The sequence below is a fragment of the Hirsutella rhossiliensis genome (genome assembly GCF_020360975.1).
Source record: "Hirsutella rhossiliensis strain HR02 chromosome Unknown scaffold00003, whole genome shotgun sequence".
NCBI lineage: Eukaryota > Fungi > Ascomycota > Sordariomycetes > Hypocreales > Ophiocordycipitaceae > Hirsutella > Hirsutella rhossiliensis.
The window spans coordinates 6,492,310-6,514,344 of NW_025408669.1; the positions used below are offsets into that span (position 1 = coordinate 6,492,310).

General features: G+C 56.5%; 7 protein-coding genes across 7 annotated transcripts; 5 read left to right on the forward strand and 2 right to left on the reverse strand.

The window, feature by feature from the left end:
- Positions 1-2,821: 2,821 nt before the first annotated feature.
- On the forward strand, positions 2,822-3,989 carry HRG_03921 (uncharacterized protein; the record flags this gene model as incomplete). Its single annotated transcript, XM_044862392.1, has 3 exons — positions 2,822-2,904; positions 2,957-3,016; positions 3,092-3,989. 3 exons carry the CDS (start codon positions 2,822-2,824, stop codon positions 3,987-3,989), a joined length of 1,041 nt encoding a protein of 346 aa, XP_044723418.1.
- Positions 3,990-6,047: 2,058 nt separating this feature from the next.
- HRG_03922 (uncharacterized protein) lies at positions 6,048-6,378 on the reverse strand (the record flags this gene model as incomplete). Its single annotated transcript, XM_044862393.1, has 2 exons — positions 6,048-6,245; positions 6,304-6,378. The coding sequence occupies 2 exons, from the start codon at positions 6,376-6,378 to the stop codon at positions 6,048-6,050; spliced, it is 273 nt and encodes a 90-aa protein (XP_044723419.1).
- Positions 6,379-6,779: 401 nt separating this feature from the next.
- On the forward strand, positions 6,780-10,935 carry HRG_03923 (urb2/Npa2 family domain-containing protein; the record flags this gene model as incomplete). The annotated part of the gene is made up of 4 exons (XM_044862394.1): positions 6,780-6,782; positions 6,834-10,009; positions 10,067-10,149; positions 10,199-10,935. 4 exons carry the CDS (start codon positions 6,780-6,782, stop codon positions 10,933-10,935), a joined length of 3,999 nt encoding a protein of 1,332 aa, XP_044723420.1.
- A 93-nt stretch (positions 10,936-11,028) lies between these two features.
- HRG_03924 (short chain dehydrogenase domain-containing protein) lies at positions 11,029-12,119 on the reverse strand (the record flags this gene model as incomplete). Its single annotated transcript, XM_044862395.1, has 3 exons — positions 11,029-11,814; positions 11,891-12,022; positions 12,078-12,119. The coding sequence occupies 3 exons, from the start codon at positions 12,117-12,119 to the stop codon at positions 11,029-11,031; spliced, it is 960 nt and encodes a 319-aa protein (XP_044723421.1).
- A 475-nt stretch (positions 12,120-12,594) lies between these two features.
- On the forward strand, positions 12,595-15,934 carry HRG_03925 (NRDE-2, necessary for RNA interference domain-containing protein; the record flags this gene model as incomplete). Its single annotated transcript, XM_044862396.1, has 4 exons — positions 12,595-13,814; positions 13,869-14,835; positions 14,900-15,342; positions 15,400-15,934. The coding sequence occupies 4 exons, from the start codon at positions 12,595-12,597 to the stop codon at positions 15,932-15,934; spliced, it is 3,165 nt and encodes a 1,054-aa protein (XP_044723422.1).
- Positions 15,935-16,611: 677 nt separating this feature from the next.
- Positions 16,612-18,459, forward strand: HRG_03926 (beta-lactamase domain-containing protein; the record flags this gene model as incomplete). Its single annotated transcript, XM_044862397.1, has 5 exons — positions 16,612-16,668; positions 16,725-17,495; positions 17,543-18,002; positions 18,117-18,373; positions 18,433-18,459. The coding sequence occupies 5 exons, from the start codon at positions 16,612-16,614 to the stop codon at positions 18,457-18,459; spliced, it is 1,572 nt and encodes a 523-aa protein (XP_044723423.1).
- Positions 18,460-19,733: 1,274 nt separating this feature from the next.
- On the forward strand, positions 19,734-21,805 carry HRG_03927 (phosphatidylinositol-specific phospholipase c, X domain-containing protein; the record flags this gene model as incomplete). Its single annotated transcript, XM_044862398.1, has 2 exons — positions 19,734-21,237; positions 21,315-21,805. The coding sequence occupies 2 exons, from the start codon at positions 19,734-19,736 to the stop codon at positions 21,803-21,805; spliced, it is 1,995 nt and encodes a 664-aa protein (XP_044723424.1).
- Positions 21,806-22,035: the final 230 nt, after the last annotated feature.

The window sequence follows — 22,035 nt, forward strand, 5'->3', positions numbered from 1 at the left end:
ACAATGGTGTCCGTCTGACGTCTACACTGTCCTGCTTCGGTGGAACTCTCCATATTAGTTGCGTGTTCCGTGTTGTCAGGCACACGAGTTGTCAGAAGCGACGAGTGCGTCCGTCAAGATACGAGTCACGTTTTGCAACCGAGCATGGTGTTGTTGGCCATGTTTGGTGGTGCTGCATATCCTCAAGTCTCCGCACACGGCCGGCGAGGGGAATCAACTCCCTACGGCATTGGCAACATCACATTGATGCGTCCATGCTGATGGGATACAGCCCACGTACATCATTGTGGGGTGCACTTTTCGACCACGCTCCAAGCTGAGACGATGGGAACGGCTTCTGAAGCGGCGGAAGCCTCGGACGTTACTCTTCTCAAGACGCCCAGAAACCGAGTCAAATACGAGGCCGCTACATGGGCACTCACTGGACGAATCACGCTGGCCTTCTTCGCCCCGTGTCCCTCGGTGCCAAGCAAGAGTATGTGACTACAAGATGCGGTGATGAGCATGTTCCGCATTCTGGGGACATCACGTACACATGGTGTGGGCTTTGATGGCTGCGCAAAGCGTGCGGTGTCGTCCAGTATGGATGCAGTCGTCATCGACGTCACGTTGCCGGCGTTGTTGATGTCAGCTCTCGAACCGTCACTGGATGGACGTCCGTACATAAGGAGCGGTCAAAGGACTGACTACTGTACGTGCAGTACAGAGACCAATGAACTGCGGTGATTGGAGAATGACTGCTGCCGTCACCATCCGGCTCGCTGAGCTGGCGCAGGCGCAGCGGCACGATTCGGGTTGATGCTGCAGGGCGGCGGTTACTGGCTGCATCTTGACGAACCAGGCGAGGCGAGATGAGATGGGACAGCACTGTTTCGGGGCCTGAGACTTGGTCGACGCAGGTGCTAAGTCGCAAGCTCAGCCAGTCGTGTGCGAGGACCGCCGCGGAGCCGGCCAACGCGGCCTGATGAGGCTCTTCCCTTGGATGTCCATGTGGCATCTATGGGACGATGCAAAACAGTGCAGATGGGCAGCAATCGACAGCGGAACAGATGGTTGGTGCCCGCGTCGGCACGTTTTCTTGGTGCCTGAGCCACCACGACGTCTTGAGAGGGAGGGAGAGAGAGAAAGAGAGAGAGACAGACAGACAGAGAGAGAGAGAGGCACCCCCTGTATTCGACGCTGAAAGATGGCCGTATCGCATCCGAGGTTACGGAGTACTCCTGCCGTGATTTGTTTTTGTTATTTCCATCATTGTCAAGACTGGCTCCCGGGGATCAATCGGGGCTGGCTCAAATGGTTCCGCTGCTCCGCCTTCTTTCTTCGCCGCATGTCGGGGGATGCATGTTGATAACCGGGCACCGGGCTGTAGCGCTGGGATGTTCCCGGGCGAGAGGACCCATCACCCCCTCCCGGCCTCCCCACAGACAATATTTACAAATAAAAACAAATGCATCCGGTGCAAGGCGAAATGGAGTAGGTTCGTGTGAGTGGCGATAGATGGCCAGCGCAACAAACGCAGACCCCCAAGAGAGTTGCCACGCTCCGGAGGAGAAGGAGGAGGAGGAGGAGGAGGAGGAGGAGGAGGAGGAAGAGGAGACGTTGACCCTGCAGCACAGTGCGCCGTGACCTACAAGCCTTTTTGAGACTGTACAACAGTACAAGAAGCGAGGCAGGCAAGTAGGGTGTTGTGTGTTGTGTGGCAGTAGACAGGTTGTTGACGTCTACACCGTGCAGATTTAGAATTTGAACACATTGATACCCATCAGCCTCAATCAATGGCCTAATGGCCTCCGGCAAGTCGATCGATGCCATGCCGGAACGTCGACCCACCCGCATGTGCCTGACGGACGGAGTTGTCCTCCGCCTCGATGACAGCTGCCTGCCATTCGCCTCCAGGCTTGTCGACAAGCAGGTACATTCACCCACTGTCTTGCCTTGCTGCCGCAACTTGATGCTCAGGGCCTTGATTTCAATCGCCCGCCTGCCTTGCCCTGCCTTGCCTTGCCTTTACATACATGATCATGCTGCTGCTGCTGCAAGGCTGCCGCTTCCAACCAACCCTGCCCCGACAAAAGGGTCCTCCTCCTGGCCTGGTCCATGCAATTGCCGTCCAAGGAGGCATTATATCGACCGGGATCCGACAGCCCGCCCCAGCTTGCATTACCTTTTGACGCGCAGGCCCCTCCGCAGCCGTTCATGATCCAAACATAAAATGCCTTCATTCCGATGCTCTTGAAACAGTCTTCCCTCCCGCCCCCCCTTCCCCCTCTCCGTCTCCCAGCCTCCGTTATCGTCCTGACCGTTGGAGCGCTATCCGTACGCCCATTTGCTTTGGGTCCTTTCCGGCTGGCAGATCGTCATAGGCTGCACGTCACTGCTCTCCCAGAACCCCCGTTTTCCCGCCCTCCGAGACTTTACAGCCCAGTGGACGTTCTAGCCTCTGCCATCTGTCCGCTCCACCAGCCGGCGCGCGCTCTTTCTCTTTCTCTCTCTATTTCTCTCTCTATTTCTCTATCTCTCTGTGTCTCCTCCTCTGGATCGCGTCTCTGCAGTTACTCACCCGTCGGATTCCGTTGAAGCTATCCCGGACTCCAGAGGATTCAATGCTCGCAGTATACAAGTTGCCCCATACCGGATTTGGTCTGCCGAGGACTCGCGATTTCTTTGTTTTCCTTGGCCGTTGCTGAAGTCTGTAACTCTTGGTGCCGTTGCTCAGACTTTGACTCGTCCTTTCATCTTTGCCGCGGTGAATCTCTTTCTTCTTTCGCCGCCGCAAGCCATCACCCGAGGACTTTCTTGCCAGGTTCCGCTGCGTTGCAATATGATCTCCGAGGACATGGCACAACCGGCACACGCGTACAAGAGCTCGGCCATCTCCCGCGACCCGTGGAACTCGGCCCGCAGGTGCCGTCTTTCCGTGCCCGAGGACTGCAACGCCTGCTAACGCATTCAACAGCAGCTTCGCCGAACCATTTGGCAATGGAGGATTCGGCAGCGGTCTGTACATGCCTCAGAGGTGAGCTTGAACCCTCGGGACGCCGGACAAGGGAAAAAGGAAAGGAAAAACGAAAATAACATTCTTCTCATCAAGTATAAGCTACTCGGCTGGTGCCTTTTCACAGGCCCCATTTGCCCCCGGCACGGTTGCCAACGGCCCCCCGAGCTCCAGAGTTGCGTCCACCATGTCGACCGCTTCCAACTACGTCGCCCGACCATCGCCCGTCATGAACTCTGGCATGGGCTCCGGCTACAGCTCGTATCAGAGCTCTCAGTCGTCCTCGTGGGAACCGAAGGCGAGATATTCACCGACCGGCTCCCTCGACGACATCATTGCCTCACCCAGCTTGTCCGACTACTCGCCCGAAAATGGCCTCAATGTTGCCAGTCCGAGAGCTCATGCCAAGGCCAACGGGAAACGAGCATCTCAGCGCCGACCGTCGAACCGAGATGAGTTTGACGGGCCGCATCAGTTCCTACAGCGACCGCCGCAGGAGGTGGTGGCGATGCAGGAGCGAGAACTTCCCCATCTCCCGACCAACCTCCACGTCCAGGAGCAGGACAACGTCCTGACCCAGGTGAACGAGCGCCTGTCCCAATGCGCCTTTGACTTTGTAGCCAAGTACCAGTTTCCCATCCCGCTGACCCAGGACATGAGGCCGGTGGAGAGACCGCAGGACCGGGAGTGGACCGAATGGGTCTATCTGCTCAAGAGACTTGCGACCAAGCGGCGCATTCCAGCCCGGGTCCTCTACAACGGCCAGATCAAGCAGCTTGTCACCATCCTGGAGAACTCGCTGGAAATGCGGCATGCGGCCAAGCACCAGAGCCGTCCGCTCAAGGACGACCGAAACATACTGCAGCTTATCTCGGCAGGTATCCAGGTCGCCAAGATCTTGAAGGATGCTTCGGCCATGGATTACCTTGACCGACTATACGTTGAAACAGAGAAGCGGATCCAGGAGCGTGCCACTCCGCGATACCGGTCCTAAGGCCCTCAGGCCCTTCAGTCCGGTGCTGAACCCACCACGTTTTTACCAACAAATATCGCCCCCTTGAACAGAACGAAATATACGCACGCCATGTCCGCCCTGGGACCGTTCCGGGACGGGAGACGGAACCTTGACCAAAGCCTGGTCATGTCTGCATAGATTGTGACGCCGCCAACGATTGACGATGATGCCTTTTCCTGGTATTCTTATTTACTGTTTGCTGTTTTTGTTTGCTCCTTTCGTTGTGCTGGGCCCCTCGGCTGCTGGCACGATGCGTCAAGCCAGACGAGACGGCGTGGTCGAGCCGAGCACGTCGAGGCCTGGTGGAAAGATATGCGTTGTGTATTGGAAAGAACAGGTTGATGCCCAGGCGTACGGAGGGTGTCAGATGATGGCATGTCGCCACGGTCTCACGCGAGCCGATGCTGAAACCGCCGTGTCATCGCTCATTGGCATATGATGACGACTGCGTACGAACTTGTTGACACGTCCCTCCTATGTATTACAGGATTTTTTTGGAGATTAATATGACCGCGTTTATCTGCTGTATTCACAGGACCTCGAAGCTTTAAGTCGGATGCATCGCCATGTGGTCAAGGCGAACTCTGGCCTTAAACACATCTCACAGGCAAGGCAGGACCACGGGATCATAGGTGCACATGCCAAGGTGCGAAGACAAGGGAAGGCAGCAGTCATCTCATAAATATGTCTGTCCGATTCTAGTCCCGAGGCCACACGGAATGTTTGTGGCAGCGGGGTGGAGCGGACTGGTTGTCTAGACCTTGGATTGTTCTCCCACATACGAACGAATATAATCAAGTTGACACGCTTGCGCATTGAGAGCAGTAAGGTGTAGGCAATTTGTGGGTGCGAGGCAAACAAACGCAACATGGACGAGAGGACTGGTTCTGTAGCTCCTTCATCCAGACACTGCACTTGCAATATCAATCAGGACAAAGACTTCGTGTGTAGCTGCGTGCTGCCATGGACAAAAGGCAGAGTCCGTTTAGGTGTGCGCGTGGCTTGGTGACGGAGAGTCGTTCGTTCCATGCGCGTCGTTGTGTGTTGATCAAGGAGGGAAAAAATTGAAAAGCAAGCTGGGACAGGAGAAGAGGACATGGTGCAATCTCTGCAGGACGCGGCCCACCTAGCGGCACGTGACTCTTCCTCCCTTCGCCTTTTTCTCAACACTTTCGCGGCTCTGATTTTCCCTTCTCCTTTTTCCTTCTTCATCACACATACATAGCGCACGATTAATCAACCGGTAATGAATCGCCCACTTGCTATCGGTCATATTTGCGTGCCAGAAAAACGGTCTTCTCTACCAACTCTTCACCGGCCAGACGTTATCTTCGTCTTGCCAACGCGATGGTGATTCCTACATGCATGCAACCTCTTACTCGGTTAGAATTCCCCTTCTGCGTAGTTTATTATCGAGGGCGCACTCTGCGTGGCAGGGCGGTATCTCGAGAGTTTCACGAGAGCGCTTGTGTCGTGGCCTGCGCTATTCTTCCCAGCCAAAAAGGCCTGTCGGATCACTTCGTACATGATGGTCAGAGGGTCCGTGAGGGAGTTGTGCCCTTGCATGGAGTCATGTTGAATCACTCATGGCCAGCTTCGCCTTGAGACACGGATAGACTAGCAGAGGATGCCAACCGCTCCGCTCCCCCATGCCTGGTCCCTCCGAGCATGAAGCTTGAAACTCGTGAGCACAAGCCATCGTCCTGAGGCGACTCATAGGAGCTACATGTCGTGCATTTCCATGTGGCTCGACGGCCCAACTGAGCGCTCCCGATTGAACAAATTGATTGTCTGTTATTAATGGTTACAAAAGCTCAATGATATTGTTGGTGGAGAATCAAACTGCCCAAGAGAATCACCTCGACGGCCTAAAGAGCTTGAGAAGGATTAACCGAACTGAGCGGACCATCTAATCCCAACGCAGGCTTGTTCCACAGGCCTGCGATGCTGTCTATGCCGCTTGCTTACCCCCTCATTCTGACCCGGTCATGATTTGTACATCGACGAAGCCTCGTCCGTGCCGACAAAGCCCATTTCTCACGCCTTCTGCCTCTTCAGATCCCGCGCAGCTTGTTTCAGGTTGAAGTTGCACTCCTCGTACGCTCGGCCGGCACCGAATCCAACGCCGACGAATGCGGGCCACGCTCTTCGCTTGAACAGGAGGACGGAGAAGACGACGCCGAATCCGAGACCGAGGGTCGACTTGACGAGGAGGTTGGAGAGGCAGCGGTCCCACTGCCAAAATAGATCAGTTAGTAACTGAGGCATCTCGGCCTGCCACTCCGAGCGGTACCTTTTCGTTGAGGAGTGCCTCGCTGACGGGCCGAGAAACGGCGCTCGGGGGAGGAGGAAGGGCGGTCTCGGACATGACGGGCGACTGCTAAACGCGGCGCATTAACCCCTGACTGTTTGCGTGAGTGACCCCGGAGGATAACGAATGGACGCGACGAACTTGTGTGCGAAAGTCGGGGTCGGGAGAGCCTAGAAAAAGGGAGCTGCAACCTCGAGAGCAGTGATGTCAAGCTTCATGAGAAAGTAGCTAGCCAATGGCGCGGAATACCCGAAGGCGGTGAAGCCGTAGGTACCACTTTTGGACTGTGCCAGCGGCAGAATTTTTGAAATTATTTCCGGGCTGCTGCAAGTGGCGGCGCAATCGGTCGCAAACTGGAGACGCCAGCGATCTCTCGCTCGTCTTTTTTTGTAGGAAATTCTGCTACTTATTCTGAGAGTCAAAGAACTTGATGGAGCACAGGGAAAGAAGCTTGCGTCATGGTAAGAACTTCCAGACCCGTTGTTTTGAGCTTTGGCTAAAAGATGCTGCAGAATAACGCGAATCTCATAAAGACCGTCAGAGGCCTCGACCAAAGCGGACCTGGACCAGATGGAGAGGGCCTGCAGCTTCTTTGGAGCTGCTTGGCAGCGTCTGCCGATAGTCAATTCCATGCGGCCGAGGAAAGCAGCTTGCGATGGCTGCTCAAGTCCATGAACGGGCCGTCTTCCGCCGCCGAGCTCACACGCCGATACCCGTTGACTTGGACCATCCTGGATTGCGTCTTTCAGCGAATCCCTCTCTTCTCCCTCGCCAAATCGCTTGCCGACAGAAAGTTCATCGCCGTGCTGCAGCAGACCCTCAAGGGCGTCTCGAAACCTGCCGCCGGTTCCCGCTCTCCCGCCTCGTCAAAGCGGAAGAGAACCCCGACCGCCGGCTACGACTTGGAAGCTCTTCAAGCTCCAGTCGGGTGCCTCGAAACCGCCCAAATAGTCTTCAAGGCGCTGAAATCGCTGTTGAGCCGGCTTGAGAATTCTGAATCGGCTCTCACCCGTGACACCATCGGCGCACAACACATCAGATCTCTTTTTTGCAACTCGGCAGCCGAAGCTACCGGCATCGCGGCCCCAGCTTTGACGATATGCAGCATGTTGACGAGCAGCCCGGGGGGCGATGTCAAAGGCGCAGAATCTTGGATAGAGACCATTTCCACCATCTGGGATTTGCATTTGCAAGGAGGTGACGATGAAGTAGAGGTTGCAATTCACCTCTTTCGGCCGTCCGCCACCATATTGGCTAGGCTTGGCAGCTTTCCTTCAGATCAGCAAGTTGAGCTCCCTGAAGCTCTTAAGACTCGATGGAGCGCCGACCTTCAAACATTCATGCAGCGAAATCTCATTATCCCGGGCAGAGCAGCTTTCATGACCCATCGAGTCTTCGAATCCTTCACCCAGGCATTAGAGATATCAAGGAACGTTGCTCAGCTTTCAGCGCCTGCGCTTTACTTCCTCTCCTCCCGCGTCTCCAGCCGCATTGCCGAGGGCGAACTTCGCAAGGACAACGTCGAGTGGCTAAAGCAAATTTTTCATGCCATTGAGCTGACGATCAGGGGACGACCAGATTCTGGCACGCTGATGCAGACCATCCTGGAACTGGCCATACAGCGATCGACCCCCGTGGATGTGCAAAACCTGCGGCGTGTGTGCCGCGACTACGCCATGCGAAAAGCAGAGACGGACTGGGAGTTGATAGCAAAAGTGGCCGCTTGCGACCCCGATGTCTTCCAGCTGTCCGACGATGGAGCCAGCTTGAGAAGAGAGGTTTGCGACAGAATCTTGAAGCAGGAGGCTGCGGAAGCCCACTACAAGCCTATCGCGAAAGTCATCGGGGCCATCATAGATGGGTTCCGAGCGCGTCGTTCCCTGACCGGCTTCTTGCGGCTGTGGTTCGAACAGCTCTGCGAAGCGGAACGGCAGCAGACGAATCACCACTCGCCGTGGTTCGACGTCGGCCGTTTCACCAGTCCGACGCAATCGCTTGACTCCCTTTTGGAGACGGAGTTATCGCCATCGCAGCTTCTTGACATAATTGCCTGGACTGGAACACAAAACCCGACAAAGCATCCCCGTTCCACATGCGTATTCTCCGCCGCCATTGCACAGGCATTACGGGGCGAATCTTTTGTTGATGCTGTGGGATCAAGACTCTTTGATCTGGTCGCGCCTGTAGACGGCTCTATGCAAGCCTCGGCCTTGAAATGGAGGGTGGTTTCCAGTACCATGTCTTGGGTCGCTTCTGATGAGAGAGTTGAGACTTGGAATTCGGTCAAGGACCAGTTATCCAACATCCTGAAGACTACACCCATCATCTCGAGCGTAACTTTTGAGGCATTCAAATGCTGTTTCCGAGCCTGGGACTCATTGAGTCTCGATGAGGCGCATGTGGACGAGGCGGCATCAATAATTGAGAACTTCAATGAACGGCTTGCCGCTGAGATGGCTGGCCGTCGCATCTTGAGTGGAGACGAGCTTTCCTTCTTGGACCCTGACATGAAGGCAGAACTCCAGGAGGATTCCGCTTACCAACAGTATCTATCTTGGTACATTTGTGGCTCCAGCAGATTCAACAGGCTGTACTACAACAGGAAGGAGGGCATCCCTCTAATCCTGACGAACGCATTGTCAAACCAAAATGATGGCGTCAGTGGACTCGAGACCCTTTGGCGGACTTTGCTGCGCAATGAGGTCAACCTGAACGAGTCCAAAATCGCAAGAGACTTCATCGACCGTCTGATTGTCGCACTGGAAAGTTCTAAGGAGAAGAAAGGTTGGCCGGGCAAGCAAAGCCTACTTTCGATCAAGATACTTTCCAGCATACCGCTCGAGGTCTTTGATCGCGGACAAAGGGAGAGGCTCATGAATGTTCTAAGCAAGCGACGATCGAAGATGGTGCAGTCTCCGGAACAAGTCTCTCTGTTCTCGTGGAAAATTGTCCTTGGCCTGGCGACGAAGATGATGGGACGGCCAACGTTCTATGAAGGAATGGGCTTCTCGGACCTGGTCGAGATCGCGGAAGCAATGTCCCGCATCTCCATTGAACCGCAATCTGGTAGCGAAGCTGTTGTCGAGCTGACTGAGCGATTCTTTCTCATGGCGTCAGCAACAATCAGGCAAATGGCAGAAAACATCGACGAACGCAGCATCAGGTACTTCCGCGGGGCTTCACAGTTCGTATCCGACCATAAGGCACGAGGCACCACGCAACCGGAAGCCCACACGGCCAGGCAGCCCTTGCATATGACTCTGTTGAAAGCCTTGGCGGCGGAGCTGGCGCGGTCACCAAGCTGGCAGAACCAACAAGACATGGCTTCTCTCAGCATTGACTCAAAGGCCGTCCTGGCGAGTTGCATCATGGACGTTATGCGCAAGCTCATGTCGGAAAAAAATTTGCTGGCGTCTCCTAGCATAGGGGTCGACATGAGCCTCTTCGCCGCCGTCGACGCCGCGGCACAAGCGGGAGACTTTACTGGGCAGCCTGACTTCAAGCCATCGGCAGTCCGGAACCTTGAGAAGCGAAGCCGACGGTTGATGCAGCAAGGAGACATGAGGGGCTGGAAAATACAGGTTTTCCTTCGCACCTATTTGTCTGCGGTGGTCGAGGTTCCTCGCCCGACAGCTTACGACAGCCTGGGCGGCTTATCGGGAAATCTTAGGCAGCCTCTCCTGAGGGAGTTGGTAACTGCTACGACAAGAACTATGTGTAACAGTGACAGACGCCAGTATCTCAGAGAGCTCCTCGATGGATTCAAAAACGACTCTGATACGGATGGCCAGGTTCTCGCCATCCAGACGGTTGTCGATCAACTAATAGGTTCGTCGGCCGCCCGGTTGCTTGCTAGACTGTAACTAAACCGTCGCAGATTCCGTCGAGGTTCATGAACGAGACGAGGGCTTCAACTTGGCCGCGGCCCATAGCGAGTTGACCTTGCTGCTGTTGCAGAAGCCGACCCACGCCCGCCAAGTATGCCACATTCTTCGGACTCTGCTTGAGAAGCGACCGCAGGCCATGGGTCAATGGAACGTCGAGGTCACCCTGAGCGCAGTCTGTGACCTATGCTCGATGAGCACCGACGGGTCCGCCGTGCCCTTTGCGGAACTGTGCAAGCTGGTCGAAATCGTCATCAAGAAGCACAGACTTCGCCTGGAAGGTCACTACCACATTCTTCTGAGCGCAATGCAGGCGCTCCTCTGCAATCTCGTCATCAAGCAGATCCCAGCGGATCGAAGCGACGAGCGCAGTCAGGTATCAAAGTCCCACGCCTACGCCCGGCTCATCAGCCTCATCTGCGAGCCCACTGCCGGCGCCGTCTCCCGCTCTCAGCTCCACAGTGCCCTGGACTCTGCCACGGATACGGCCAAGCGCTCGGCCGGGCGGCACATGTTCCTCGTCTTGATGCAGTACGTCAAACTGCAGCTCGAGGAGAACGTCCCGAGAGCCGCGAGGGAGGCGCTGGAGCCGGCTATGAACTCGATATTCGACATTACGTCGCCCGAAGGGAGGAAGATACTCAATGATGCCATGGATGGCAGTGGAAGAGCGATCTTGAGGGAGATGTTCAAGCGCTACGTCAAGTTTGGCAAATGGAGCGGCGTGTAGAGCGAAATCAGCATTATCATTACATATAGGGTATCTCGAGACAAAGCAGCTTTGTACCACAGGCGCCCTGGGCACAGGTATTGGACGTTAATCTCAGTGCTTCTCGTAAGTGCTAGGGTGGCCATGCTTCTTGCCGTAGCTCCTGATCTTGCCATGCAAATCCATCTGGACAAAAAACCACAAGATGGACGCGAGCCAGGCGCCGAGCGTGTCGACAACCCAATTATTTCGAAAGGAGCCCCCGAGCACGCCCCACCTCATCAGATGTCCCAAGAAGTTGACTGTGACGAAGTAGTCACCGTTTTCCAGCCCACGGATGGCGCTGTCGGCGACATGATCCGGGGTCTCCTTGGGGTCCGATGCTTCGAGGAGCTTGGTGATGGCCGGTTTGCTGCGGTTCTCGCGCTCAAACCCGGGGGAGAGGATGGTGCCCGGGTAGACGACATGAACCTTGACGTTTTGCGGATACATCATGACTTCTTGGGAGATTGTATCGGCGAGACCGCGGAGTGCCCACTTTGACGGGGCGTAGGGGGCGTATCCTGGGATGGTGAAGAGGGCGACAACGCTCGTGGTCATGATGAGGTGCTTGGGCTCCTTTTCGACGGGGGCGTCGGCGGCAAGCCACTCGCGGAGGATTGCATGGGACATGTCGGCCGTGCCATAGAAGTTGACGTCCATTTGCCGACGCATCGACTCCATGTCCATGTCGACGAACAGCTCAGGCACCGACATGCCCGCCACGCACCAAACGATGTCCGGGGACTTGCCATTGTTCCATCGCGTAGCTTCTTCAATGAGCGGTTGGGCGTACGAGGGCGCGGAGACGTCGGCGGAGATGTAGTGGAAGCGCTGCGTGCTCGGGTTCTTAGCAGCAGCCTGGATGTAGAGAGGTGAGAAGCTCGGTTAGCGACCTTGCTGGGCCCGTACGGGGGACGAGGGCGGATATGCGAACCTGGACGCTCGCGAGGGCTTCTTTGAGCTTGTCGACGCTGCGGGAGACTAGAATGATGTTTGCGCCCCGGGCCGCGAGCTTTTGCGCGGCGGACAAGCCCATGCCCTCGGATGCGCCCGTGAGGAGAACGGTCTGCGGAAGCATCAGCCCAACAATCTGAGGCGCGAGAAGAGGCCAATAGACCAACCTTGCCCTCAACGGGCATCTTGTTGCCGCCGTAGATGCGCATTGCCGAAGCTGCAGCGGTGGCGAGCGTGATTGCTGCAAATAACAGGGACACGGTGCCCCACGATAATTCCATGAGGCAAGACAGCCGATGGAGGCAGAGGATGGTGTCGAATGCCACGCTAATATGCTTCGCCAATCGGCGCGTATCTTGGTTGAATTGAAAGGGGAGCTTGTGCGGAGGGGAAAATCGCTGATGTTCTCCAGAGATCAAAGGCGGGTGAACCCCTACTTTTTAGTAACTTCAAGCTGTCACCTATCTTATCGGCGCGCCCTAGAATGCGGGTGGCCCCAAAAAGAACCGAAAGTAGCCATCTCTACCCTCCACGTGACGCTGCCAACCGCATCCCAAACCAGCAGACAAACACGCCGCCACTCAAGCCTAACCTTTGAGGGATGTTTGCTTGCTGCGGATCCTGTGTCCTTGCAGGAAGAGAGGCGTGACGTGATCCATCCCCAGGACTCGTGCATCATGAGCCATGGCTGCCGGAGACGACGATGACGGGAAGCTGAGCGTGCCCAAGTTCTCTTCTTTCAAGCCAAAGGGGTCGATTCCAAGCGCAGATGCTCAGAGCGGGAGACCCAAAGCTGAGCCAAGGGAAAAGGAGGAGCGTCGACATCGATCCAGCAGGCAGGATTACCGTTCGCAACATCGGCACCATAACCGTCATCGACGGGAGAGACCGCATCGGGAAGAGGAGCATCCCGACTCCCGAGACCGCGAGCAAACGCCCCGTCGTAGGGAAGAGCCCAAGCACCTGCCCGACAGAGGCGCTGTATCTTCTGTCCCTGGCCTCTTCGTCATCGATAAGAAAGGCGATCCGCTCATTAGAAAATATGGGCTGGAGCGGTCCAAGGTACCGTCATACTATCGCCTTCGTGGCGGCAGGGTTCTGGGCACAAATGGACGTCTCTTCCTGCACCACGACGGACCAAGAGAGGAATTCAGCCTGCTGTTTCCCGGGGAAAAGAAGCCTGGCTCCCGCGACACTGGTGGCTTAAGGTCGAGAGACTGGCAGAAGCGTGATCCTGTCAAGCTACGGGCGAGGAGAGGGAAATCACCTGAAGACGTCGGAGAAGGCTACCTGTCTTTGGTGAATCCAAAGAAACGCAAGAGACTTCACAAAAACAGCGACTCGTCCGACGCAGAGAATCAGCCGTCGTGGAGGTCGATTGAAGGCAAAGCGAAAGCAGTCCGAGACGTCAACAGTGATGCGCAGGAGAGCGAGGGCTCGTCGAGCGAGTCCGGTGTTTCGGACCATGATAATCCCCTGAAATGGAAATCCATCCAGCTCAACAGACAGGTCAAAGATCATCCAGACGACATTGAAGCCTGGCTGGAGCTGGCCGACCACCAGGATGCTTTGCTGCGGGAGGGAGAGACGATTGACGACAGAGCCGCCGAGAACACGGCACACAGCTTTACCGAGATCAAAGTGCACCTGCTCGAGTCGGCACTCACCCACGCGTCACGCCCCGAAGATCGCCAGAGGGTCCTGGTGGCTCTCATGCGCGAAGGTCTCAAGGTCTGGGACAAAAACGTTGCGGCAAAAAAATGGTCCCGACTTTCCGACGACGAGCTTCACAGTTTTGAGTTGTGGAAGACGCATCTGGACTATTCCATGTCGAGCATCGCCACATTTCAATACGAAGATATCAAGAAGATGATACTCAAGCGGCTTCATCAGGTTGTGTCGCGGTCAGGGCTTGAGTCGAAATGCGACCTAGAGGAGGCTATTTACATCTTCCTAAGAGCGACGAAGTTCTTCCGCGATGCCGGGTACAAAGAGCTCGCCGTGGCGGCATGGCAAGGCCTTTTGGAGCTCAATTTGTTCAAACCGGAGAACGCGCAGAGCCAGAGTGAGACGCTGGCCGCGTTTGAAAAGTTTTGGGAGGAAGAGAGCCCGAGAATCGGAGAGGCAGGTGCTCAAGGTTGGAGACACCGCGTCGAGAGCGGTGGATTCGAAGACGCGCCCTGGGCCGTGGCGGACAAAGAGCCCGCAGAGACGCGTTTGCGAGATCCATACCAAGCATGGGCAGCAGCCGAGCGCGCTCGAGGGAACAAGGCTTCGTTGCCAGCGAGAACCATGGACGCTGACACCGACGATGATCCTTTCAGAGTCGTGATGTACTCGGACATTGAACCATGGTTATTCGTCATTCCCCGGGCTGGATTACCGCATGCGACTCCGCAGCTCATTGATGCCTTTTTGCTATCCTGCGGGCTTCCGCTTGCACTCAGATCCAACGACTGGCTGGAGACGGCGTACCACAGCCAGTTCCTGACGGGGACCAGCACTGATATGCGCCCACAGCCCGCCTGGGACGAGGCAGAATGTCAGGAAGCTTCGCAGAGAAGACCGCCTTCGTTCAGCAATGGAAACTGCTGCGCAAGGATGTCTCCCGAGTTGCTTTTCAGCAGGAGCAGCTGGTTCCAGTACTTTGACGTGGCCGGCAAGGAACACGCTATTGACTTGTCTTGGGCGGAGACGGCGTTGAAGCAGCTCGTCCACTCGACCTGTATTTCGGACCTTGCCCTGTACTATCTGGGGCTCTGCTTTGCCAGGAAGCCCGATCTCATCAAGAAACGAGCGAAGGCTCTCCTGACGAGATATCCTACCGACGTGCGGCTCTATAATGCCTATGCTTTGGCCGAGTTTGCCAACGGCAACGTCGAGATTGCGAGCATGGTGCTAACATCCGCACTCGAATCGCCAGAAGTAAGACACGATGTCGCTCTGCACCTCGAAGGCGGGCAGCAACTAACAAGAACTTATCTTATAGCTGTCTGCGGCATCAACGGGATTTCTCCTGCTCAAGACATGGAGCTGGATAGAGCTGGAAAGTGGTGACAAGAAGATGGCAACGAAGCGTTTGTGTGCCTGTGTCGATGAGTCCTTGCGCAAGCCCAAACTGGGACAGGATGGTCTGTCGCCCGCGACGATTCTCAAGGCCCGTCAAGCCTTTACGTCCAATGCCCAGCAGTGCCTGTACGAAGGGCAATGGGAAACCGCCAGCAGCCACGCTGAGTGTTTGGCGCTCTTGTCCTATCTAACAGGCGAAGGGGCGAGTGAGCCAATATCGGCAGGCCAAGGCAATATCTCGGCTGCCATGGATGTCGTCGAATCGATGTCAAAGGAGATGCGATTGCACGAATGCGGAAACGGTGCCAGCGAGCTGCTTTTCCAGTGGGCTTCGAGAATGCTTTACTCTCATGCTGCCAAAGGGTACGACCGGTCGGGTGTTGGCTGTTTTGGATTCATGAATACTGACTGCATTGGCAGGCCATTTCGAAGAGTGTACGTGCGGGAGCAGCTGGCTCGTTTTATCGAAGGGTTCCCCCGAAACACCATCTTATTGAACCTTTTTGGATGGGCAGACGCGACCATACGGGTGGTTGACGAGACGCGACAGCTGCTCTACGACAAGGTGCTGGTAAAGAAGCACGACTCGGTGAGCAGCCGGGTGTTTGCCATCCAACACGAGCTGGGCTCCGGCAACGCCAACAACACGCGGGCAGCGTTTGAGCATGCGATCTGTAGCGAGGTGTGCAAACACAACGTGATGCTCTGGGTTTGGTACGCTGGATTCTGCCAGTCACAGAAACAGCTACAAGCCCTGGCCAAGCGCGTGTTTTACCGAGCACTGGCGCACTGTCCGTGGTCCAAGGAGGTGATGATGGAGGCATTTGTGACGCTGGTGCGCGGGCTGGAGCCGGACGAGTTGCGGTCCGTGTACGAAACCATGACGTCCAAAGGCTTGCGGATTCACGTGGACCTCGACGAGTTTCTGGAGAGGACAAGCATGGGGGCTACGTAGATTTTGTATGGGGATCGTGAGCCGGAGATGAGTGAATCCAGATGATGCATTATGGAAGAAACCATACCACAGACGGTGTTTGCGGGGCATACAATTCTGTCCCTCGTCTCGCTCAGGCGCCAGGTCGCAGCTCTTCCGCTTTCGATAATGGGGGGATGAAGCTGGATGCCGACTGTATCACTGTTGGGCTAACAAGACGGCATTGGAGATGCGAAGCACAATGACGCACGTGGGATCCACGAGACGCCCAAGTGGTCTTTGCGCCAGGTTATGTATCGCAAAATCATGGCTGACTGGCTCTGGTTCAGCTTCCTATACCTTGATTTAATGGGTCAAACAAGCAGAGCGTAACTACTTGTGACGCGAGGGACCCTTGTTGGGTCTTGCCTTGAGACCCTTGTTGGGTCGTGATAATTACGCATGGGCCTCACGAGAACATATATTCTGGCTGCGACCGCCTTTCTCTTCACCACAATCGCCATCACGTCCGCCTTGAGGGAATTGTACCGGCCTCTGTCGGCTGTACCGTGGATTGGCTGTATGCCTAGCCCACCCATCCCGCTCCCTATCTGTGTCCATATTCATAAGGACTGGCATCAGCTGCAGCCAGGCCACCGAACACCCTGACGAGCCTCTCATCGCGACTCGACGCTCTGCGTCCCAAGGTCGAGGAACTGATGCGCATTGGCGGCACGCCCGGCCTCTCGCTCGGTCTCATGCACCAGGGAAACCAGGTCTACTTCGCCAGTTACGGCTACCGTGACGCGGAGCAAGGCCTGCCTCCAAACAGGAGACCATTCTCCCTGTTTGTTCCTTGACCAAGGCCGTTACTTCCGCTGCCGTGGGAATTCTGGTCGATGAGAAAAAGGCTGCCTGGGACACGCTGGTCAAGGATGCTCTGCCTTCGCTTGACATCAAGGACGAGACTCTTCAGAACCAGATGACCATCGCCGATCTTCTCTGCCATCGGTCAGGCATGTCCTGGGGCGACAACCTCATCATTGGCACCGACAACAACATCCTCATCAGCGAAAAAGGCTCCATGACATATCTCAACAGCCAGACGCGCCTCCTTCCCTTTCGTGGCCAATTTGCGTACAACAATCTAGCATATGAGCTTGCCGGCAAGGTCATCGAGGCGCTCAGCAAGGAGTCCTACTTCGACTTTGTCCAGAGTCGGATTCTCGACCCATTGGGCATGACGCGCACCTACCTCAAGACCCCGCCGCCCGACCTGGACAACGTCGGAAAGTGCTATAATGCTCCCGATGACGGGACTTCTGCACCCATTACTTGCGTCAAGGCCGGCGACGACTGGGTCGGAACCCCTCACGTGGGCATGCGAACCTGTGTCAGCGATCTCATGAAGCTGTACAAAGCTTTCATGAAAGGGTTCAACGATCAGTTCTCCACAGGCAACACGTCCACCGAAGGGCTACCCTTGAAGCAGGTCACCCAGCTGATGTCTGCCAAAATGTTCATGGATCAGCCTTCAAGAACGAGGCGTCCTATGGTTTCGGCTGGGGTCGCATTCAACTTCCCGGGAGAATGGGCCAAATTGGTATCAACCCTGATTTGATGCCAGATGGCATGCCCATCGTCGGCAAGGGGATAACGCCACGCCTGGTCATTTTCCACCAGGGAAGTATGCCCGGTGTCCTCTCCCTCAACATGCTTCTTCCCGACACGGAAAGCGCTATTGTCATCTCGTCTAATGCCCTGGCTCTTAACGACGTTCCGGATTGGGTTGGGCAAATGGTCCTGGAAGAGTTCCTCGAGGTCCCGGCGTCGGAGCACAATGACTACCTCGCGGCGGCCAAGACTTCCGCGAAAATGAGTCTCCAGTGGTATCCTAATCTGATAAAGGAGCTTCAACAGGCTCAAAAGAATGGGACATGCCCACGGGAGCTCGACACGTACGCGGGAACATACTGGGATTCCCTCCACATCTTCAAAATTGTCGTCACTGTAGAGGACAATCACCTCTACTGGGCTCTTCCGGGCCTTGAGTCGGAGAAGTTCCGTCTCACCCACTACGAGGACGACATCTTTACCTGGCTCCAGCCACGTAACGAACTATTGTGGACAGGGCCATTCCATATCCATACTCGTGGTTGTCCGAGAAGGTTGGCCCAGGCAGTGCTGTAAAAGGTCCCATCGATCCCGCTCCGGAGACGCCCAGCCTGGTCCGGTCCCCTACTGCAACACAACCAGGGGGAATGGGTGGTGCTTCACATCGGCAAATGCACGCAGAAGAATCCGGGCTCCTGGCTCGGGAGTAACGCCAGGCGCGACGTCTACAAGGGCACCGACGATGAAGGCCAGAGGTTTCCGATGAGACAGCTCAGCTCGGGCGGGCTCTGGAAGGGTCTACCCACGGAGCTGCGGCTTTGCTTCGACGTCGACTGGGCGGTGGAAGCTATTGCCAGAGAGCATCCGGTGAGCCAAGACAAACTCGTTCCAATCCGTTTCCGGGTGGCTTGGGATGCTGATGGAAGCCGGGACGTCGAGTCGGGGCACTCTGATGACGCGGGCGCTTCGTTCTGCGAACTTGAGCTGTGCTCGTTGCTTGCTGTGTGCCTCGACAGGTATGAGCGACTCGGCATGATTTCTGCACATTCCACCGGGCCAGCTGCCGGAAGATATCCAAACGCACGTGGCAGTAACTACGACTATCATCAGAGCGCTGGTCGAGCAGCTACGCGAGATGTAGAAGCATTCGGCTGGGGATCGAGCCCCCGAGAACGGGGAAGAGGGCCATTTCTTGTTGAGAGGCTGGTGCCAGCCCTGCACAGTTGAACACGATCCCTCAATGTGACTTGATTAGGCCAGGTGGTACACATGCTGGAGCTACTCCGTACGTGCTGAAAACATGGGATCACACCTTGTCATTCCTCAACGCCAGTTGCATGTTCATTGACCCTCTCATAATGTGTGTTGAATGTGACAGCAGGCGAAAAGGCGTTGTTCGGGTTCATGTCTGCGGTTTAAAAGTTTCGATGACAAAAGCCGAAATACTATACGCGAGGCCCTGATTAACTAACGCTAAGGGTTATTATAGGGGTACTTTAGGGTAGGATAAGACTTTAAAAAGGATTCCTCTATTATATATATATATATATAAATAGTAATACCTAACAGTAATACTGTTGGAATACTAACCTGCTGAGTAACCCGTGCAATCGGGATACCATCACGGTTCATGCACGACTCCACGTGACACCCTACCCCGCGATCAGGGCACGCAGCCCCGGCTGCATGCCCCCATTACCAGGTGCACATTCCGTTTCTTGTGAATAGCTTCCTCTTCCCTAGTTAGTTACAATTGAAGTCATCACCGGTTACCCTACCTGTCGTGACTGTGACTCAGCCTACAGCTTGTGCGCATGCGTATCTGTAGGCACATAGGTGCCTACCATCAAATACTCTTATTTATATGTCTATAAAGAACCTCCCGAGTCTGTGCACGTGACCAATCTCGTGATCTCCGCGATTCAGATCCGGCATGTCCCCCCGTCTCCCTTGCTGCCTCTATCACCGTTATCCTCGTCTTGGTTGGCACACCCTGTGGCGTCGAGCCCAAACGGATAATTCCCATACCTTGGTCTGTGACATCAAGCCATATACTTGGTGCCATGTCGGCCTAGGGTAGGCTCGAGGTCCGCCCATACCCGTCCATCATCCCATCACCACTTGCCAGCAGATGCGTCAACGGTGACTGGTGAACCCGTCCTGGCGGTTGCAGGAATACCAATCTTTGCACTCATCCTTGCTCTCGACATCCAAGAGCCATACAATCATGGTTCCCTTCGCCGACCAAGGACTCGGCTTCCCCCGCATCGCCGGCGGCGGCGCCAGCGAGACCCAGCGTTCCGTCAAGATTCTCCACGCAAAGGTCCTGCCCTACTTGCGGCACATATTTGAAGCCCATGCCGGCTCCACGCAGAAATGGACGGCCGCCCAGGCCCAGGCCTTCGTTGGCAAGGTCCAGGACGGCGACGACTCGACCCCCGCGGCAGCTGCCTTGCTGGGCCAGCCCGACGTGGGCCTCGATGGCTTCCTGGCATACATGACCTCTGCCGACGGAGCCATAACCCGCCCCTGGAAGAAGTGCGATCTGTCGTGGCCGCTGGCCAGCTACTTCATCAGCTCCAGCCACAACACGTACCTGACGGGCAACCAGTTGTCGAGCGACAGCACCACGGAATCATACACCAATGTCCTCCTGAGGGGCTGCCGCTGCGTCGAAGTGGATGTCTGGGACGGCGCAGACTCGGATTCGGAGAGTTCGGCCAGCAGCAGCGGCGGCGGCGACGCAGGCGCCACTCGCAAGGCTGGTGCCCAAGGCGCGCGCACCAAGCCCACCGCGCATAAGAGCAAGCTGGGCATGCTCAAACAAAGGCTACCAGGCTCTCTCGCTTCGAGACTGGAGAGGACCAGTCTGGGAAGGAAGATGGACGAGAGGGGCGGGGCAATCGGCCAACACGAGGCCGTCCCGGCTGCAAGGGACCAAAAGTTCGGCGACGAGCCCGAGTCGGAGTCGGAGCCCGACGTCTGCATGGCCGAACCCAGGGTGCTTCACGGCTACACCCTGACAAAGGAGGTGTCCTTTAGAGCCGTGTGCTATGCCATACGCGAGAGCGCCTTTGCCGTCACTGACCTGCCCCTCATCGTCAGCCTTGAGGTGCACTGCAGCCCGCATCAACAGGCCATGATGGTCAGCATCATGCAAGAGGCGTGGCACGGCCTGCTGGTCGCGGGACCGGAATCGCAACCTGATTCTCTCCCGAGCCCCGACGAGCTGAGGGGCAAGATCCTCATCAAGGTCAAGCACGTGCCCTCCGGCGCGCCGGCCGCCGTGGCAGACGAGCTCGAGAGCGGAGACGACGATGATATCGGCGGCGGCGGCGCCATCTCCCCGGCCGCCAAGGAGACCAAGCAGCAGAAGCCATCCAAGATCATTGCGGAGCTCAGCCGGCTCGGCGTCTACACGCAGGCCGTCTCCTTCAAGGCGTGGACGCAGGCCGAGGCGACAATGCCGACGCACATCTTCTCGCTGGCGGAGAAGAAATTCCTCGACCACCACGAGCGCAGGGCGGCGGACCTGTTTGAGCACAACAAGCACTACCTGATGCGCGTCTATCCGTCGGGCCTGCGCATCGGCTCCTCCAACCTGTACCCGCCCATATTCTGGGGCGCGGGCGCCCAGGTCGTGGCGCTCAACTGGCAGCAGACGGACGAGGGCATGATGCTCAACGAAGGCATGTTTGCCGGCACCGGCGGCTACGTGCTCAAACCTCAAGGTGAGCCCCGGGTTCTGAATATTTACCCCCCCTCCCTCCCTGAGGTAAACACTTGGCTAACTCGCGGGCAAAAACAGGCTACCGTCCCCATGTCCGGTCCAAGCCGGAGACAGCGGCGCAGGCAATCCGCAAAACCCTCTCCCTGACAATCACATTCCTCGCTGCGCAGTCGATCCCGCTGCCAGAGTCGGACACGTCGGCCAAGCGCTTCCACCCGTATATCAAGACGGAGGTGCACGCCGACGGGTCCAACCACCTGTCGCCCGTCAACGACGGCCTCGGCCACGGGGGCGAGTACAAGATCCGTACGCGCACCCACCACGGCTGCGACGTCGACCTAGGCAGCGAAAAGGTGGTCTTCCCCGCCATCGACGGCCTCGTCGAGGAGCTCACCTTTGTGCGCTTCACCATCCGTGACGACGAGATTGGCCGCGACGACCTGGCCGCCTGGGCGTGCGTGCGGCTCGATCGCCTCGGACAGGGGTACAGGTTCATACACCTGCTCGACTCGACGGGTGCCGTGACCGAGGGCGTCGTCCTGGTCAAGGTGGAGAAGGCGCTCTCGTAGGACGCGAGGCCCGCCGCCAACGCCGGGACCGGTGGTATGCAGCAGCGGCGCGGCCATTGCTCGCGCAGAGCTTCCGCGGCGGCTTTCTATCGCTCGCTACGACGCTCGGATAGAGACGGCTAGATGAGTAGTCGGCAGTATTGGGGGGAATCGGGCCGATCAATGTCTGCAGCGTGGATTGCACAGGCAAATGTGGTTGGACTACCTACTGAGAAACAGATGTTCCAACA